This window comes from Neophocaena asiaeorientalis, unplaced genomic scaffold (assembly GCF_003031525.2).
Source record: "Neophocaena asiaeorientalis asiaeorientalis breed wild unplaced genomic scaffold, Neophocaena_asiaeorientalis_V1.1 scaffold105, whole genome shotgun sequence".
Taxonomy (NCBI): domain Eukaryota; kingdom Metazoa; phylum Chordata; class Mammalia; order Artiodactyla; family Phocoenidae; genus Neophocaena; species Neophocaena asiaeorientalis.
The window spans coordinates 4,841,052-4,858,505 of NW_020172162.1; the positions used below are offsets into that span (position 1 = coordinate 4,841,052).

The following is a 17,454-nucleotide window of genomic DNA, read 5'->3' on the forward strand; positions in this document are numbered from 1 at the left end:
TTTTTACTTTTGAATATTTCAAGGGTAATTAAACAGGTACATTATTAATGCCTCTAAAATTATTCTTTGTCATATCATCATATACTTTTATAGGTAAAGCTATCTCAAGATTTTTTTTTTCCTCTCCGTCAGGCATCTTTTATTGGAATCTCTTTCTTTTGTCCTTTTATTCCTCCTTGGTCTTCAGAATTGAATTCTTATATTTCACTGGTCTTCCTAACCTCCTGTATAATTTCATGTGACTGGTTTTTTTTGGTCTCTTTCTCTGCCATTTATATCACTCAAGCTGTTCTCTATCTATTACTTGTATTATTAGCTACTTAATTTGATTTTTCCCTTGTCTATTCTCTGCTATTTTTAATTGCTTCCTTTATTGCATTTTAATGATTTTCCTTTTTTTAATATGCACATTGAATGTTGATCAACATTTACCTCTTTTAAAGCATTCTAAGACTAGGAATTATATTTTCATTGTGTACTTGAAATTTTTTCCATTAAAAAATTCTAAGGATATAAAATATTTTAAAATGCACCTTTCTTTCCAGGGTGATGTTGCAAATGAAGTGGAAACGGAACAAATACTCTGCGATGCTTCTGTCATGTCTTTTACTGCAGGAAGTTATTCTTCTTACGTGCAAGTTAGAGGATCAGTTCCCTTATACTGGTCTCAGGACATTTCAACTATGATGCCTAAGCCACCTATTACATGTGCGTGGAACAGTCTTTTTTAATAGTAACTCTTCTTTACCCACATTTAGAGATAGTGAACTACTATCACAGAAATCTCATAAATGCTTGGGTTTTAATGAAGTTTTAGTACTGAAGAGTAGATCATTTAGAAGAAGGACTACTAATATTTTTATGCAATAACTTTTATATATGTATTTTTAATTTTGGCCACTAGTAAATTATCTATATTATAAGATATAAATGTAATTATTTATATTCAGAAATGTAAGAATCATTCAAATTCAATAAATACATGAAGAATATTGATAAGCTTGAGAGGAATTTGAGACATGAAACTACCAGAAGATTAGTTGAATTGCATTTCTTTAAACATTATAATGCAAAACAAAACACTGTACTTCTTTTATTCTTTCTTTACAGTTTTCATTCTGGTACTTAACTCATTTTTTTTGTCCCCCCAGTGGATCAGGCAGATCCATTTGCCCATGTGGCTGCTCTTCACTTTGACCAGATGCTTCAGAGGTTTGGCTCCCCCATCATCATCTTAAATTTAGTGAAGGTATGACGTGCTATCTGTTTGGTTATGAAATTCAGTTACACTGGACAACATGGAGGGGTTTAACAAGCCTGCTTTACCTCTCCCCAGAGGAGAGACTTGTGGATTTATCATGCTGTGATGGCTCACGGTGTCTGAACTGTCTGAGCCGCTGTCCTTTGGCCTCTGATTCCATGTGGCCTCTTCCCTGGGTACGTGCCAGAATCCGTGGTGTGTTCCCTAGGGAAGAGAGCAATGAGCGTGTCAGTCTCCTGATTTTCTGGGGTGAACTAGGTGCAGGTGAAATTCTGCCTCAGCTTCTAGGACAGCTTGGAGAAGGAAGCATGGAGGTCAAACAGCCACAGCCTAGCCTTGATACAACCACTTCGTTGACCATCCACAAGATCTGCTGGGCAAGATAATATGTGGTAGTGGGATCTAAAGACTAGATTCAGAAATTGGGTGTGGACAGAGTGGTGGCCTGGCTTCATAATTCTGTGCTTCTTTGTCAGAGTACACTGGTCAACGTATCTTGTGTATATGAGTAGGCAGTCAGGTCAAAGGCTGGGGTAGAGGGCAGGGCGACTAGATAAGAAGAAATAAAAGGAATCCAGATCGGAAAAGAAGAAGTAAATCTGTCACTGTTTGCAGATGACATGATACTATACACGGAGAATCCTAAAGATGCTACCAGAAAACTACTAGAGCTAATCAGTGAACTTGGTAATGTAGCAGGTTACAAAATTAATGCACAGAAATCTCTTGCATTCTTATACACTAATGATGAAAAATCTGAAAGAGAAATTAAGCCAACACTCCCATTTACCATTGCAACAAAAAGAATAAAATACCTAAGAATAAACCTACCTAAGGAGACAAGAAACCTATATGCAGAAAACTATAAGACACTGATGAAAGAAATTAAAGATGATACAAACAGATGGAGAGATACCATGTTCTTGGATTGGAAGAATCAACATTGTGAAAATGACTCTACTACCCAGAGCAATCTACAGATTCAGTGCAATCCCTATCAAACTAATCTCATGTAGCTGAATATCAAAAAAACAAACAACGCAATCCAAAAACGGGCAGAAGACCTAAATAGATATTTCTCCAGAGAAGACGTACAGATTGCCAACAAACACATGGAAGAATGCTGAACATCACTAATTATTAGAGAAATGCAGATCAAAACTACAATGAAGTATCACCTCACACCAGTCAGAATGGCCATCATCAAAAAAATCTACAAACAATAAATGCTGGAGAGGGTGTGGAGAAAAGGGAACCCTCCTGCACTGCTGGTGGGAATGTAAATTGATACAGCCACTATGGAGAACAGTATGGAGGTTCCTTAAAAAACTAAAAATAGAACTACTATACGACCCAGCAATCCCACTACTGGGCATATACCCTGAGAAAACCATAATTCACAGAGTCATGTACCACAATGTTCATTGCAGCTCTGTTTACAGTAGCCAGGACATGGAAGCACCCTAAGTGTCCATCAACAGATGAATGGATAAAGAAGATGTGGCACATATATACAATGGAATATTACTCAGCCATAAAAAGAAATGAAATTGAGTTATTTGTAGTGAGGTGGATGGACCTAGAGACTGTCATACAGAGTGAAGTAAGTCAGAAAAGGAAAAACATAATACTATATGCTAACACATATACATGGAACCAAAAAAAAAATGGTTCTGAAAAACCTAGGGGCAGGACAGGAATGAAAACACAGACGTAGAGAATGGACTTGAGGACACAGGGAGGGGGAAGGATAAGCTGGGACGAAGTGAGAGAGTGGCATGGACATACATACACTACCAAATGTAAAATAGATAGCTAGTGGGAAGCAGCTGCATAGCACAGGGAGATCGGCTCCATGCTTTGTGTCCACCTAAAGGGGTGGGATAGGGAGGGTGAGAGGGAGACGACGCAAGAGGGAGGAGATATGGGTATGTAAGTATACGTATAGCTGATCACTTTGTTATAAAGCAGAAACTAACACACCATTGTAAAGCAATTATACTCCAGTAAAGATGTTTAAAAAAATCAGAAACCAATAATAAAGTGATACTGAATTTTATATTTTAAAAGCAAATCATAGCTGTCTCTGTTGCAGTGAAGTGAAATGGAAGAATCTCATTCTGTGGCCAGGAAAACTCTGAGTATATGAAAAGCAAGGGTTTTGTTACATTATGTTTGTGGCAGTTGGCCGACAAACTAGTAGTATCTGAGATTATTCTGAGAAGTTGATTAGTAAATATAATTCAATTTAATCAAAAACCAAGTAATCCTATGTCCATTTAGTCCACCATTTGACAAGCAGTTTTGAAGGTTTCCTTTGTGCCAGGGCAATCATAGAAGCAGTGGTTGCCTTCCCAGGGCTACCAGTCTAACAGAGGAGATGGTGAAGTGATGCAGAGGTACCGACACTGGGTTACGATGCTATGAGAGCTTATAAGGGGAAAGAAGTCTTTCCTGAGGAAGCGATGAGTCAGCTCAGCCTGAACGAAGAGGCATTAACAAGGCCAAGAAGAAAGAAAACAGCAGGTACAAAGGCCCTGAGACAGGAGGGGATTTGGTGGATTTAAGGAAGAAAAGGCTTGTCTGGCTGGGTCCCAGAGGATGAGGGAGTTATGCCAGACATGCAGAGCCTTGTAGGGTGTGTTAATGAGTCTGGTCTTTATCCTGACTTTCCAAAACCATTGAAGGTTTTGTATGGCTGAGAGGATGGTGATCAGATTTCTGTTTTGAAAAGATTGTCCTGACCTCAATCTAGAGAATGAATGGATTGGTACAAGGCTAAAGTCTATGTTGGAAGACCACATAGGTGGCTGTTAGAATTATCCAGAAAAGGGTAACTGGCCTAAACTTGGGTGGTGTGGTAGAGGTGGAGAGAAGTGGACACAGGCAGTAGACTCAGTGATGAGCTGGGTCTGATATGAGGGAGAGGGAGATGTCAGGCTTGATTCCTAGGTTTCTGGCGAGTATCAGGTGGATGGATGGTGATGCCATTCACTGAGCCAGGGACCGTGGACTCAGTCTGTGAGGGAAGATGGTGAGTATGGTTTGGATGTGCTGAGGTTTGAGATGGATTGAGTCCTGTCAGAGGAGCTGGCAAGTGAGTGGCCAGTGTGTGAGATAGAAGCTCAGGAGAGAGGTCTGGGCTGAGATGTGATTTTGTGGCTCATGTGTGTCCCAGCGATATTTGAAGACATGGGCATGGAGGTGATGCCCATTTAGAGGGTTCAGAGTGGCAAGAGGGAAGAGCCTCCAGTCTTGTCTTGAGGACCCCCCAGCTCTTAATGTCCAGTTAGAGCAGGCAGAGTTTGTAAAGGAGGCTGGGAAAGAACAGACAGAAAAGTAGGAGGAAAACCAGGTGAGCGCCGTGTTATGACAAAGAGAAAGCATGTTTCATGATGAAGGAAGTAAGCAATCAACAGTGGCAAAGGCTGCTGACAGGTCAAGTAAGATGAAAACAGGAAATATGCTCCTTGTGTTACCAACACTGAGAGCACTGACTGAAGTGGACTGAGCTGTAGGAGGACTTCCCTCTTCCTGGGGAAATGAAGTACCTAACGAGAAATGAAGAAGAGTTGGTGTTTTCATCAGTATGTTGTTTTTTTTTGTTTGTTTTTTTAAGAGAGCATAATGCTGTGTTTAAAAGCCTGTGGGAAGGATCCATTTGGGATCCTTGAGAGGTATAAAACACAGGAGAGAGAAAGGACGATCAGGGGCATCGTGTGCTTCAGAAAGGAGGAAATCTGAAACATGGAGGGAGGAATTATTTTAATGGGAGAACAGAGAATAGTAAGGGTACGTGTGTGTGTGTGTGTGTGTGTGTGTGTGTGTGTGTGTGTGTGTGTTGTGTATGCATACATGCTCCTTCCTGATAACTTTAACTTCTCCTTAAGGTAAGAGGGATGGTCACCTGCTCAGAGCAGAGGTTTGAGGGTGGTGGAAGTTTCACAGCCTTCATGTATGTGTGAGGGTGGATTGACCAGAGACCTCCAGGAAATGCTAAGGGCTAATTTCAGGTTGGTGATCAGGATTTCTTTCTTTATTTTTTTAATGAATTTATTTATTTTTGGCTGCGTTGGGTCTTTGTTGCTGCACGTGGGCTTTCTCTAGTTGCAGTGAGTAGGGGCTACTCTTCATTGTGGTGCGAGGGCTTCTCATTGCAGTGGCTTCTCTTGTTGCGGAGCATGGGCTCCAGGTGCGTGGGCTTCAGTAGTTGCAGCACACGGGCTCGGTAGTTGCGGCTCGCGGGCTCTAGAGCGCAGGCTCAGCAGTTGTGGTGCATGGGCTTAATTGCTCCGCGGCATGTGGGATCTTCCAGGACCAGGGATCGAACCCGTGTCCTCTGCATTGGCAGGCAGATTCTTAACCACTGCGCCACGAGGGAAGTCCCCCAAGATTTCTTAAATTCTGCTATTGCCTGACTTTTCCTGGCAGGGCTTGTGTATGGCTGTGAGCACAGAGGAAGTAGATAATTGGGTTCGTTCAGTTCTGCCAGGCAGGCGTGATGTAGAAAGACAGGTAATAGGGGTTTTGGATGTTGGCGGAAGTCTAATTGAAGCAGACCATGAAACCTGAGCTGGAGGAGGGGGAGTGTTGGAGAGGGTGATGAAGAAAGCAGTGCTGTCGGTGGACTGGGGTCCTGGTGAGGTGGGGTGTTTAAAACAAGCCATCTGAAAATAAAAGAGGTTCTGGATAAGACATGTTGAAGGCAGAGGAGTTACCTGTGGTGATGACTTGATCTGAGATGTGAGGGTGGGAAGGATGGCTTAGCTAGAGTGGAGGAGGAACAGGTACTGGGAGCCACCCAGGAGGGGGCACAGACCAAGATCCAGTTGCGGGGAAAGGACCGTAGAACCAAGTGCGAGTGTTCAGAGGAGCAGGGTGTGTGTGTGTGCCTGTGAGCGTGTGGCTCCGGAGGAGGGGAGTGGGCAGGAGGGGCTGGGGACAGTGAGGCAGGAAGCTTTATTTCTTCCTTTGTTGCTCTTTGCTTTATGAAATTATTGCATCCTATCAGGGATTGACTTTGTAAAATAAATCATTCAGGTATTAAATACATCTTTTTAGACTTTGGTTCACATCAGTTCAGAAGTTTCATTTTCACGTCTCTCCCCCATCAACTCAGAATAACATACGGCAATAGGTGGATGGTCCACAACCGCAGCCTGATATTGAACAACAGCTATAAGAGACATAATCAAAAACTTCAAAAATGAAAACTCTAGTAATAAGAACCCTCATGAACATTTTTCTAGTAAACTATAAGCCATAAGAGATTGTTAGTATAGAAATAAATGATTGCTGAAGCACTAAATTACAAGGTTATCACTAGAACATAAACATCGACCTTAATTAGTGAATTTTCTTCATATTTTACAGAGTCCTTATAGTGTGGTTAAAAGCTATGGTTAAGTGGAAATTCAGTTTATGATGTTTGAAATAATCTATTTCTCTATTAAATATGCAGGTTCAAAATATAATACCAGATACGTGTGGCTGTAAAGTGTTCCTGCCCAGACTTCTCAAATGAACATTTATTTCTTAATATTTAAAGGGCAGTCAGTGGATTTTAAAATTGTCCTTGTTTATTGTTTCACTGCCATAAAAATCCTGGCAATAACTAGAAAATTGTTTGGAGATTAAGTTGCTGTTTTGTAGAATAGAAAAAAATGTTCTGTTGTTTTTGTCATTATTTTATTCATAGGATAAAAGAAGATGTTTATTCAGTTCACTTAGAACTCCTCATTAACTTGTCAAAGAATGTGTGTATGTGTGCGTGTGTGTGTAGCATGATATCAACGGATATTCACTCTTTATTCTGCCTCCGTAGGCAGTGTCTGAAGTGGAATGCTTTTCTTGATTTCTCTTTTGCCCTGTCTTGTGCACTATCTCCTGCCCTCCCTCCACCCCACCATGTGGAGGTTTGAGACACTGCTTGTCAGACATTTTGGAGCAATCCTTATACTGTCATTGCTTCTACTGGGGATCAGTAGGAAGCCAACCAGGGATCTGATGTCATTGTACATCAGAGGACTTTAATCCGGGGTCCATGGACGGCCACTGGGGGGGGGGTGTCTCTGAACCCTTTGAAACAATCACTTGCATATGTGAAGTTTTCATCTGGTTGTTAAAGGGGTCTGTGACCAAAGAAGGTCAATGAAACAATCCACTAGCTAATCCACTGTGGGCAGACAATGCATAAAGCAGATTCTTTACATAGACATGATTGAAAGTTGATGAAATAACTTTATCTCTCTGTCTCATTAAATGTCAGATTTGATATAAGAAATTCAAAAACTTTTTGTTTCTCTAGTTGGCTTAAAGTGCTTTTGAGAAAATTACAGGTATACAATTTAATTTTCTCAGATGTAAAAATAAGCTAAATATTTGTTCGTCCCAAACTGATTTAATGCTGTTCTTAATCAATTCTTACCTAATTCCTCCATACATACAGCTGTGCAAAATAGATACCCCTTTTCTGTTTCCTCACTGATTATCTAATTAAATTCATGACAGTTGAAAAGTAATCACCATGGTTGAAAACAGTGTAGACCTATTTTGATGCCAGCAATAGTACCTCAGTGCTGTATCCATATTGCTGAATTAATTGTTTTTTGTTTGTTTCTATGTGAAGTCCTGATCAGGATAACAATAAAGTTAATTTTTATTAATCCTTACCATGTGTCATATGCTCTTATAAGAAACTATCATGTTTCATCTCAGTTAAACCTCACATCAATCCTTTAAGTGAGATACTACTGTTACCCATTTTACAGACGAAGAAATGGAGGCCAAGGAAAGTTGAGGACCTTCCTCAAGGCCATGTGGCTGGTAAGAGGCAGAGCCAGCACTCCAACCACAAAACTGGACACTATGCACCAGCTCCTCTTGAATGGGAGGCAGTATGATATCTAAGGAGCTACAGCAGGCAAGGAGGTGGACAGTCAGGTTTAGTCCCATGAACGCCTCTCAGCTTCAGTTCATCCAGCCACAGTGTAAAAGGGGAAGACATGGCTGCCTTGGCTACCTCACGGGGATTTTATGAGAGTCAAGTTTAAAAGCCTATGAACGGGACTTCCCTGGTGGCCCAGTGGTTAAGAATCCACTTGCCAGTGCAGGAGACACAGGTTCAAGCCCTGGTCAGGGAAGATCCCACATGCCGCGGAGCAGCTAAGCCTGCGTCACAATTACTGAGCCTGCGCTCTAGAGCCCGTGAGCCACAACTACTGAGCCCATGTGCCACAACTGCTGAAGCCCACGCGCTTACAGCCCGTGCTCCGCAACAAGAGAAGCCACCGTGAACTGCGAAAGCATTCTCCGCTCTGCCAGTTTGGGGATTAGCCATCTAGGCCCAGTTGATTACTCTCTGGTCCTTAGCTGGCTGGGGTTGGAGGTTCCTTTCTCCTGGTCCTTGGGAAGTTCTCCTTTGCCAAAGTGGAGTGTGGAGTGTGTAGGACAGGCCTGTGTAGGGTGAGCTGGGCTTCTTGGGACTGTAGGAGGTTATGAGGAAGAAATCTGATCTCCTTGAGTCTTTAATGCTCATTATCTGTTGACTGTAATTCAGTGATGCATTTATTTCTTTGCATTATTTTAATTTGAGTAGGTAGGTTTCATTTTTGTATATTTAGCACTTCAGCTTTTTGTCTTAGTGGCAAAGTTATGTTAAAAGTCTGTTCCTCTGATTTAAGGTAGTTAGAACACTGAAAATGTTTAATTTTTGGTAAAGGAACGAGAGAAAAGAAAGCATGAGAGAATTTTGAGTGAAGAACTCGTAGCTGCTGTGACCTACCTCAACCAGTTCTTGCCTCCCGAGCACACGATTATTTATATTCCTTGGGATATGGCCAAGTACACCAAAAGGTGAGCAGATGCTCATACGTCTGGTTATATTTTCCTCCTCTTGTGATGTAAAATAGTAGGAAGCTGATCTCTCTGGTAAAGTGAATGTTACTTTTTTCATTTCCTTTGTGAACCGGCTTGAGGGGCTGTTTAACTGCTGGTGTATAATTTGAGGGCTTAAATTAGTTGACCAAATTCTTTTTGCCCAGCATTTTTACCGTTTAAAAATTCTCTTTGAAGTATCTCGTGAGCTCAGAACATCTTTACTCTGCTGCTTTTCCTTAAAGGCATTAGTTTCACTTTTTTCTATTTCTTTCTCCCTGTTTAATCACTTTCTCAGACACCACTTTCAGATTATCTCACGCATGGATGAACCAGCGCTAACTCTTGACTGTTCATAGTAAATCCAAACCCCTTAGTGTAATGTTAAAGCCCCATCACCTGGTTGGTTCCAGAATGCATAACTTCTTTATTCCCAGGGCTGTTCTGTTCCTGAAAAGCTAACCTTCATGTTCTGTCTCCAGTGCAGCAGCCAGGGTCCAATTCTGGAACCTTTGTTCCTGTTGTTTCCCCCTGCCCTCCACTGGCTGCTTTCCCGCCTCTCTGTCAAGATCTGATTCAAAACTCATCTCATCCAAGGAACTTGCATTCATTTACCAGGGGTCATACAAACATTAGGCTCATATTGAGGTCTCCGTTATTTTTAAATGTCACTGTATTGTTTTGCACTTGACTCATTGTACTTTTTTCTGAACCATTTTAATGTAGTTATAGATACATGCACGCGTGCGCACACAGAAACACACACACACACACACACACACTTGCCCATAGTATAAGCCTGGTTGCAGGTTGGTGCCATTAGTAGTAATTTATTTTCCAGTGTTTTCTTCCCCTTCCACTGCACTGTGCATTGTGCTCTCTTCACATTTCATGAATCCATATTTAACTGACTGCACTCTTGAGGAGTGAAAGGCTTTGGGAAGAGCTCTTGCAGGGGGATGTCATGTGCCGAGTTTAAGGCTTGCCAATAGTTGCTATCGAGTTACGGGCCCTTCATGTCTCCTTGTGCCAAATCTTGCTAGTTATTGAGTACACATTGCATTCCAGAAATTAATTCTTACAATGTTCCTATTGAGTACAAACCAGAGATTTTAAAAATTAAATCCCTGAGTATCATTACTGTAGACTTTGCTTTAGATGTGAGAATAAATATGTATGAAGACGTGGGCTGTTCTCACTTCTCTCATTCTTCCTCCTTGCCCTCAGCAAGCTGTGTAATGTTCTGGATCGCCTGAACGTGATTGCAGAAAGTGTGGTGAAGAAAACAGGCTTCTTTGTAAACCGCCCTGATTCATACTGTAGCATTTTGCGGCCAGATGAAAAGTATGTATGGTGTTTTAAAACCTTAAAAGAAATCAAGAATTTTGCTCTTACAGATAAAAAATATTCTAAATATGAGCAGTTTGACTCCTTGGAAGATGGATGACTTTATTCCTTTGGGGAGACAAGACACGCAGCCCATGTGACTGTGGAATGAACGTTCACGATGGCATGCAGTTTCCTCTGCGGGTATATACCCTGAGATGGAAGCCATGGAATCTCTTGCTTCTTAGAATAAACATTACATAAAATATTTCTGTAAAGTAAAATTTTCTGTAATGAATTCTATTCTTCAGTATTAAATAGGAGCAGGAAAAATTTTCTAATAAACCAGTGTATACATTAGTATTTAAACTAACATTTTAATGAAAATGTATCGTTGTATTATAGTTAGTTGCTCACAAGTCTTTCCTCATTACTACTTTGTGAGCACCTTCAGATCAAGCAAATGTGCTTTATTTATCTTTTAAGGGACCAATATTATATATTTCCAGTATTTTATTTTCAGTTAGTAAAGTTAACTATAATGGTAAACACACACACACACACACACACACACACACACACACAAAGCAAAACCAAAAAACAACCAACTCCTAATGTGTACATCTTTGCAAGTAATCCTTTTGTTATAGTTTGAATTTCGGGGCACCTGTGACCAGGGTCCCCAAGACCACTCCCAGGCTCAGTGATTCACTAGGAGAACTCAAAGGACCCAGCATACTGTTGTTCTCTTGGCTGTGATTTATTACTACCAGACAAAACAAAGCAAAATTAGCCAAGGGGAAAGGCACATGGGATGAAGTCCAGAGGAAATCAGGGGCATGCTTCCAGAGTCCTCTCCTGCTAGAGGCACACAGAGAGCGCTAATTCTCCCAGCGACTTGTGATGTGTGTGTGAAATGTCACCAACCAGGGGAGATGATGAAAGACTTGGTGCCAGGGTTTTTATTGGAGGTGGTCCTATAGGCAGCCTCTGCCTGGCAGCTTCCAAAATTTCAGACTCGCAGAAGGAAAGGATGTTCAGCAAACCATGTTGTTTCTACAGACGGCTTAGGCACATTGAGCCACTCTTGTCTGTTCTGGGAATGGTGGGAACTGAAGTTCCAGACTGCAGCCAAGGGCCAGCCTTGTAAGCAGGCCTTTCTGAGGATAGCAGTCAGGCCTGCTGTGTTATTTTCTTCACTGCACCTTGTTTTAAATAATTAAAATATTTTAAATAATTAAAATAGTAATATCATTATATAGTACTTATGTAATAACATTTCCCCAGGCATTCATTAGCACGTGGAGAAAGTATGTAGGAAAGAAAATAATAAGGAAGACTGTAAAAACAACCGAAGGACTGTAACAAAGCTCCATGAAGAAAAGCTGGAGGAGGTGGGGCCTCCTGACGTTGAGGCGAGAAGGATCAGGCTTGGAAGATTTTATTATAAAGTTGCCCTGCAATTATTAGTCATGTCTGTAGAGACCAAACAGGAAATGCGCTTAAATTAAAGCACGAGAGATTTTGGTTGAACATGGGTGACAAAATGCTAAGAGTGTAGGGCTGGAGCAGGTTAAGATGCTCCTTTCCTGGTCTCCCTTTAGAGCATGGATAGCATTCCATCTCTGTGACTTGCATATTCACTTTCCTGAGAGAATGAAAGTAAACTGAATCAGCTGATTATTCAGGGGCATTCAGCCCTATTACTTTGATTCTTAATAAAGAGCTAGTACCAAATATGAATATAGATTATGTTATTAAAATTTTTTAATTAAAGCATGTATTTTTAAACACAGGTGGAATGAACTAGGAGGATGTGTGATTTCCACTGGTCGCCTGCAGGTATAGATGACATTGTATTAATAATGAATAGAATCTGTATCCACAGTGTATGATGTTTTCTGAAAGCAACCATGGAGAGAGATACTGCTTATTGAATGCAAAATTATTAATCATTTGAGAATGAGGTTTTTTTTAAAAAATATGTTTATTTATTTATTTTTGGCTGCGTTGGGTCTTTGTTGCTGCACGCTGGCTTTTTCTAGTGGCGGTGAGCAGGGACTATGCTTCATTGTGGTGCACGGGCTTCTCATTGCGGTGGCTTCCCTTGTTGTGGAGCACGGGCTCTAGGCGTGTGGGCTTCAGTAGTTGTGGCACGTGGGCTTCAGTAGTTGTGGCTTGCAGGCTCTAAGAGTGCAGGCTCAGTAATTGTGGCGCACGGGCTTAGTTGCTCTGCGGCATTTGGGATCTTCCTGGACCAGGGCTGGAAGCCGTGTCCCCTGCACTGGCAGGCAGATTCTTAACCACTGCGCCACCAGGGAAGTCCTGAGAATGAGTTTTAAAAGCCTTACTGCTAGTGTTTAACTCTTGCGAAGGATATGTAGCTGAAATAATAATCGCCCACAGATTTTTTCTATATAGTATAAATTTTGTTATTGGAAATAGAACCATAAACAGAAATGTGAAAAGAATAAATTAGAAAGACTTTGGAAAATGAACCAAATACAACAGTATATATATTAATTATGCTTTAAGAATGAAATGGCCTCACGCACTGAATATTTTAGTTTGTACAGTAAAGGAGATAGATCAGGGTAAAAAGCACATATTTTACTAATTGATACATGTGGAAAATGTTAGCTATTTTTATCTTGTTAAACTAAAGAAAATAATTCAAATATAGACTAGAGGGTGCAATGATGCTGTTGCAGCAGTGTTAAGTGAACAGCAAATACAACCTTTTATAATGAAAAAAATGTTCTTCATTATTTGTTCAGGAATAATACCCTGCCTGCAGCTATCTTCTATTGCTTAAAGAAATCTAAAGTAGGATGGAGGTAGTTTTGGTGACTGAATAATGAATGACAGTTCAAGGTGTTTCTCTTTAGACTGGTGTTCTTCGAACCAACTGTGTGGACTGTTTGGATCGCACCAACACAGCACAGTTTATGGTGGGGAAATGTGCTCTGGCTTATCAGCTGTATTCCTTGGGCTTAATTGACAAACCGAATCTACAGTTTGATACAGATGCAGTTAGGTAAGCCTTATTTTCTGCCTTTCGAATGCTGGTAATGACAGAAAGCAAACCTGATTAATAAGGACTTTTATGAACTTGTTTCTCCTTTCAGCTTCTCAAAAACCATGTTGTTAAAAGACATTATTCAAATTAATTTGGTAATATATATTTCTGTTAAAGCCTTGTGTATTGTTACCATGGTTTTTATTTTCCTATTTGTGTTAATTATCAATAAACATTATGTACTTTAGATAAATCCAAACTAGTGGGTTTTTTAAGAAACAAATCCAGACTGCATTAGGAAAGAAAAGTAATAAGCCTTCATATATTTTGAATTAAACATATAAGACAGATAAAACATTGATTCTTCAGTCAGGAATACTGTTTATTCACTGTCCGTTGGGTCCATGACATTGTGTGAAGTACCATTTCTTGAAAATGCAGTGATCGCTGTTACAGGTCCTCTGAGATACTCAAGGCTCTGTCAAAAAAAAAGTGATGAGCTTACAAATGGCCAGGTCCTCAGATATCACTGCACTAAAATGTCTTTAACAGGCACTTGAAGAAACATAAGTTTCAAACGTGTATTTCTAGGAAAGAATATGGTTTGTTTGTGACAAGAGCATGTCCTTTTTCCCATAGGCAATTCAGAGAGAACAGAAAATTCTGTTGTGGGAGGTAAATTGATTTGGCAGGCTGCAGAAAGTTAGGATTCTTTTAATAGAGTTAAAACCACCTTGGTCTGGCTTTGATGGGTTATGCTTTTGGTGCCCCTGCTTTTTTTATATATATATATATATAGCTTTGACTTTGTTGCTTATTAGACCATTACTATAAAATATAATATATTTTGTATGTGCATATATCTTCAAGATGTTGAAGAGTCTACTTGAAAAGAAAGGCTTAGAGGAATTCATAAAGTAAAATACTTGTTTTGAGTCCACAGCTAAGTGAATACGTGTGTAATACTTTGGGTGAAATTCTTTAGTGTTTGTATGTTTTGCTTAGGTTATTTGAGGAACTCTATGAAGATCATGGGGATACCCTGTCCCTTCAGTATGGTGGTTCCCAACTTGTTCATCGTGTAAAAACCTACAGAAAGATAGCGCCGTGGACCCAGCACTCAAAAGACATCATGCAGACCCTGTCTAGATATTACAGCAATGCCTTTTCAGGTAATTCTGGAGTTATATGCATTTCTAAGACTTATCCTGATGTGCATTTTTCTCTTATACTTTTTTTTTTAAGCTAACTGGATAAAGTCAAAATTAAATATTTTAAAAGTTTAAATAAAACAATCTGTCACTTAAGAGGTACTCAGTAAATATTTGTTCAGTAAATGAATGAATAAACTTTGTATTTTAAATAGGGCACTTTGGCCACCCATAATTATAGCTTTTACGTACTTGAGAATATTTGATTCCTTGGCTTCTGCCTTGTTCTGAATTTCTGCTTGCAAAACATAGATAAATTTGTTCAAGAGTGTTGAGTAATTATTTTAAATAGAGTTCATCATTTTAACAATTGTCTAAGAATGTAAATATCACTGATTCTTTTAAATGTCAGCTAGAAATGAGTTGTAACATTAACACTAAATTTTACTCTTATTTTATGACTTGGGAATACTAAAAGAAACAGATGGTTAAAGTGGCACTTTTCTTGCCTCCATTCTGATGGGATTTCCAAAACAATAGATAGGAAAGTGATTGTGAGACAGAGCGCACGCACAGAATTTATAAAGGAAGTGCTCAGGCTGATTCCGTGAGTCTTGGACTCTTGAACCAGATCAAAGATAAAACCGTTTACAGAATGTAGAGAAGAGATTGGTAAAGAGAGTCTTTGGAGTGCACTGTTGCCATGCAGCGACTGTCACCCACCCCTACTCCTTCACCTCCAGCCTAGAGAGAACTAGGACTCTGGACAAGCTTAATGTAGTGTTCTGTTGTTGGAGGGACCCCATGGAGCTGTCGGCCTTAGACTGCTGTGTAGCAAAGCTGAAGCAGAGGGACGGGCTGAGGAGAGGGCTGCCATGTTGGGAATGGCCTACCCTCCCAGAGTTGGTTAGGCCAAAGGATCCTTGAGTGTTTATAGGTGCCCAGAAGTAGGCCTCACGGGGGAGAGTGCTGGCATGGCGTTGGCGTAGGTCCTGGCCAGAGGGACCGTAGCAGCAGGAACCAGGAAGTGATCACTGGATTCCCAAGGAAGTAGTAGCAAGAAAATGCCTGATGTGAGAAGATACATGTGCTCACACCAAGGGAACTGCAGGAGAGTCCCCAGTGTTGGGAACCTCAGAAGAGTGCCTGAAAATATCCATAAAAGAAGCAGCTTTCGACATTTCCTATGCCCAGAGAGAATGCAAAGGCTAAACTACTACTAACAGTTTGGTATACTGCTGTTCAAGCATGTTAGTTTTCTAAGCTATCAAACAAATTACTAAAAAGTTAGCAGCTTAAAACAACATGTATTCATTATCTCATGATTTCTGTGGGTCAGAATTCCAAGCACAGTTTAGCTGGGTTCTCTGCACAGGGTCTCACAAAGCTATAGTCAAGATGTCAGTCAGGCTGTGGTCTCATCTGGAGGCCTGATTCAGGAAGAATCCACTTCCCTGCTCATGTGTTTGTTGGTGGAATTCAACTCCTTGCAGTTCCGTGTGGACTTGTTCCTTGTAGGACTCATAGCGACTTGCGTCTTCATAGCTGGCATGTGGAAGACGGTCTCTAGAATGAGTCTGCTAGCAAGACAGAGTCTTATATAACATAATGTAATCATTGGGGTGACGTGCCATCACTTTGCCATATCTCGTTGCTCAGAAGCAAATCATTGGTCCCACCCACACACAAGCACAATCTGTATCAGTTTCCTGAGGCTGTTGTAACAAAATAATACAAACTAGATGACTTAAAACAATAGAAACTTATCTCACAGTTTGGGGGTAGAAGTTCAATGTCAAGTTGTCAGCAGAGCCAAGTTCACTCTGAAACCCATAGGAGAATGCTTCTTCCTAGATTCTGATATTTTGCCAGCAGTCCTTGGTGTTCCTTGGCTTGCAGCTGCAGCACTTCAATCTCTGCTTCCATTGTCACATGGCCTTCTTCCTTTGTGTGTCTAGGTCTGTGTCACATTTCCCTCTTCCTGTAGGGACACCAGTCATACTGGGTTAGGGTCTACCCTAATTCAGTATAACATCATCTTGACTTGATTATGTCTGCAAAGACCCTATTTTCAAATAAGATTACATTAATGGGTATTGGGGTTTAGGGCTTCAGTATATTTTTTTAGGGAGACACAATTCACTACACAGCACAGATTATGACACTAAGGCATGAACAGCAGGAAGTGGGGAGCATGGGGGTCACTTTGGAGTCCACCACATCAAGTAAGACCATTTCTATTTACACACTATGGAGGGGTCGGAAACAGGTTGGCAGCCTGGCGGGCGTGGGAGGGATGTGCGGGACAGACCTAGAGGTCCTGGGTGGTCTGGCCCCACCTACCTTGCCATCCTGCCTTTCACGCCATTCCCCTCCCCCATCACTGCTCTCCAGACACACGGACCTTCTTACTGTTTCCTGAGTAAGTTAGGCTTCTGCCACAGGCTCTTGCTGCACCCGTTGGAACACATGACTGCAGTCTTTTGAGCTTTAGACCTCATTCTCCTTTCACTTCCTCAAGGAAGGTACTCAGTTTCTGTTCTTGTAACGTTCTCTACCTTTGTAGCACTTGGCACAATTGCACTTAAATTGTTAACTGTACTATTAGTCGTGTTGTGTGTCCCCCCAGCCCCTACCGTGACACCCAAGAGCTCCGTGAGCATCTCATTCACTATGGTGTCCCTAATGCCTTGCTCATGGCACAAGAACTATTTATGGAATGAATTAATAAATGCATGAGTTAATCCATTCCCTGATCCTCTCAACTTCCCCTTTGCCCTGAATTAAGAAATTGACAGGACTAAGTATGTCAACCTAATAAC

The 17,454-nt window shown here is 40.9% G+C and overlaps 1 protein-coding gene across 2 annotated transcripts in view; it reads left to right on the forward strand.

Moving 5' to 3' along the window:
* Nucleotides 1-17,454, forward strand: part of FIG4 (FIG4 phosphoinositide 5-phosphatase) — a 131,053-nt gene that overhangs the window by 49,247 nt on the left and 64,352 nt on the right. For both annotated transcript variants that reach the window (XR_003004555.1, XM_024755194.1), the window contains exons 9-15: nucleotides 546-708; nucleotides 1,152-1,249; nucleotides 8,982-9,115; nucleotides 10,364-10,480; nucleotides 12,259-12,304; nucleotides 13,351-13,499; nucleotides 14,487-14,653. Coding sequence is in view for 1 of the 2 variants with exons in the window: in XM_024755194.1 (XP_024610962.1) it covers nucleotides 546-708; nucleotides 1,152-1,249; nucleotides 8,982-9,115; nucleotides 10,364-10,480; nucleotides 12,259-12,304; nucleotides 13,351-13,499; nucleotides 14,487-14,653 (874 nt within the window). In the remaining variant the exon portion in view is untranslated. The remainder of the gene's footprint in view (nucleotides 1-545; nucleotides 709-1,151; nucleotides 1,250-8,981; nucleotides 9,116-10,363; nucleotides 10,481-12,258; nucleotides 12,305-13,350; nucleotides 13,500-14,486; nucleotides 14,654-17,454) is intronic.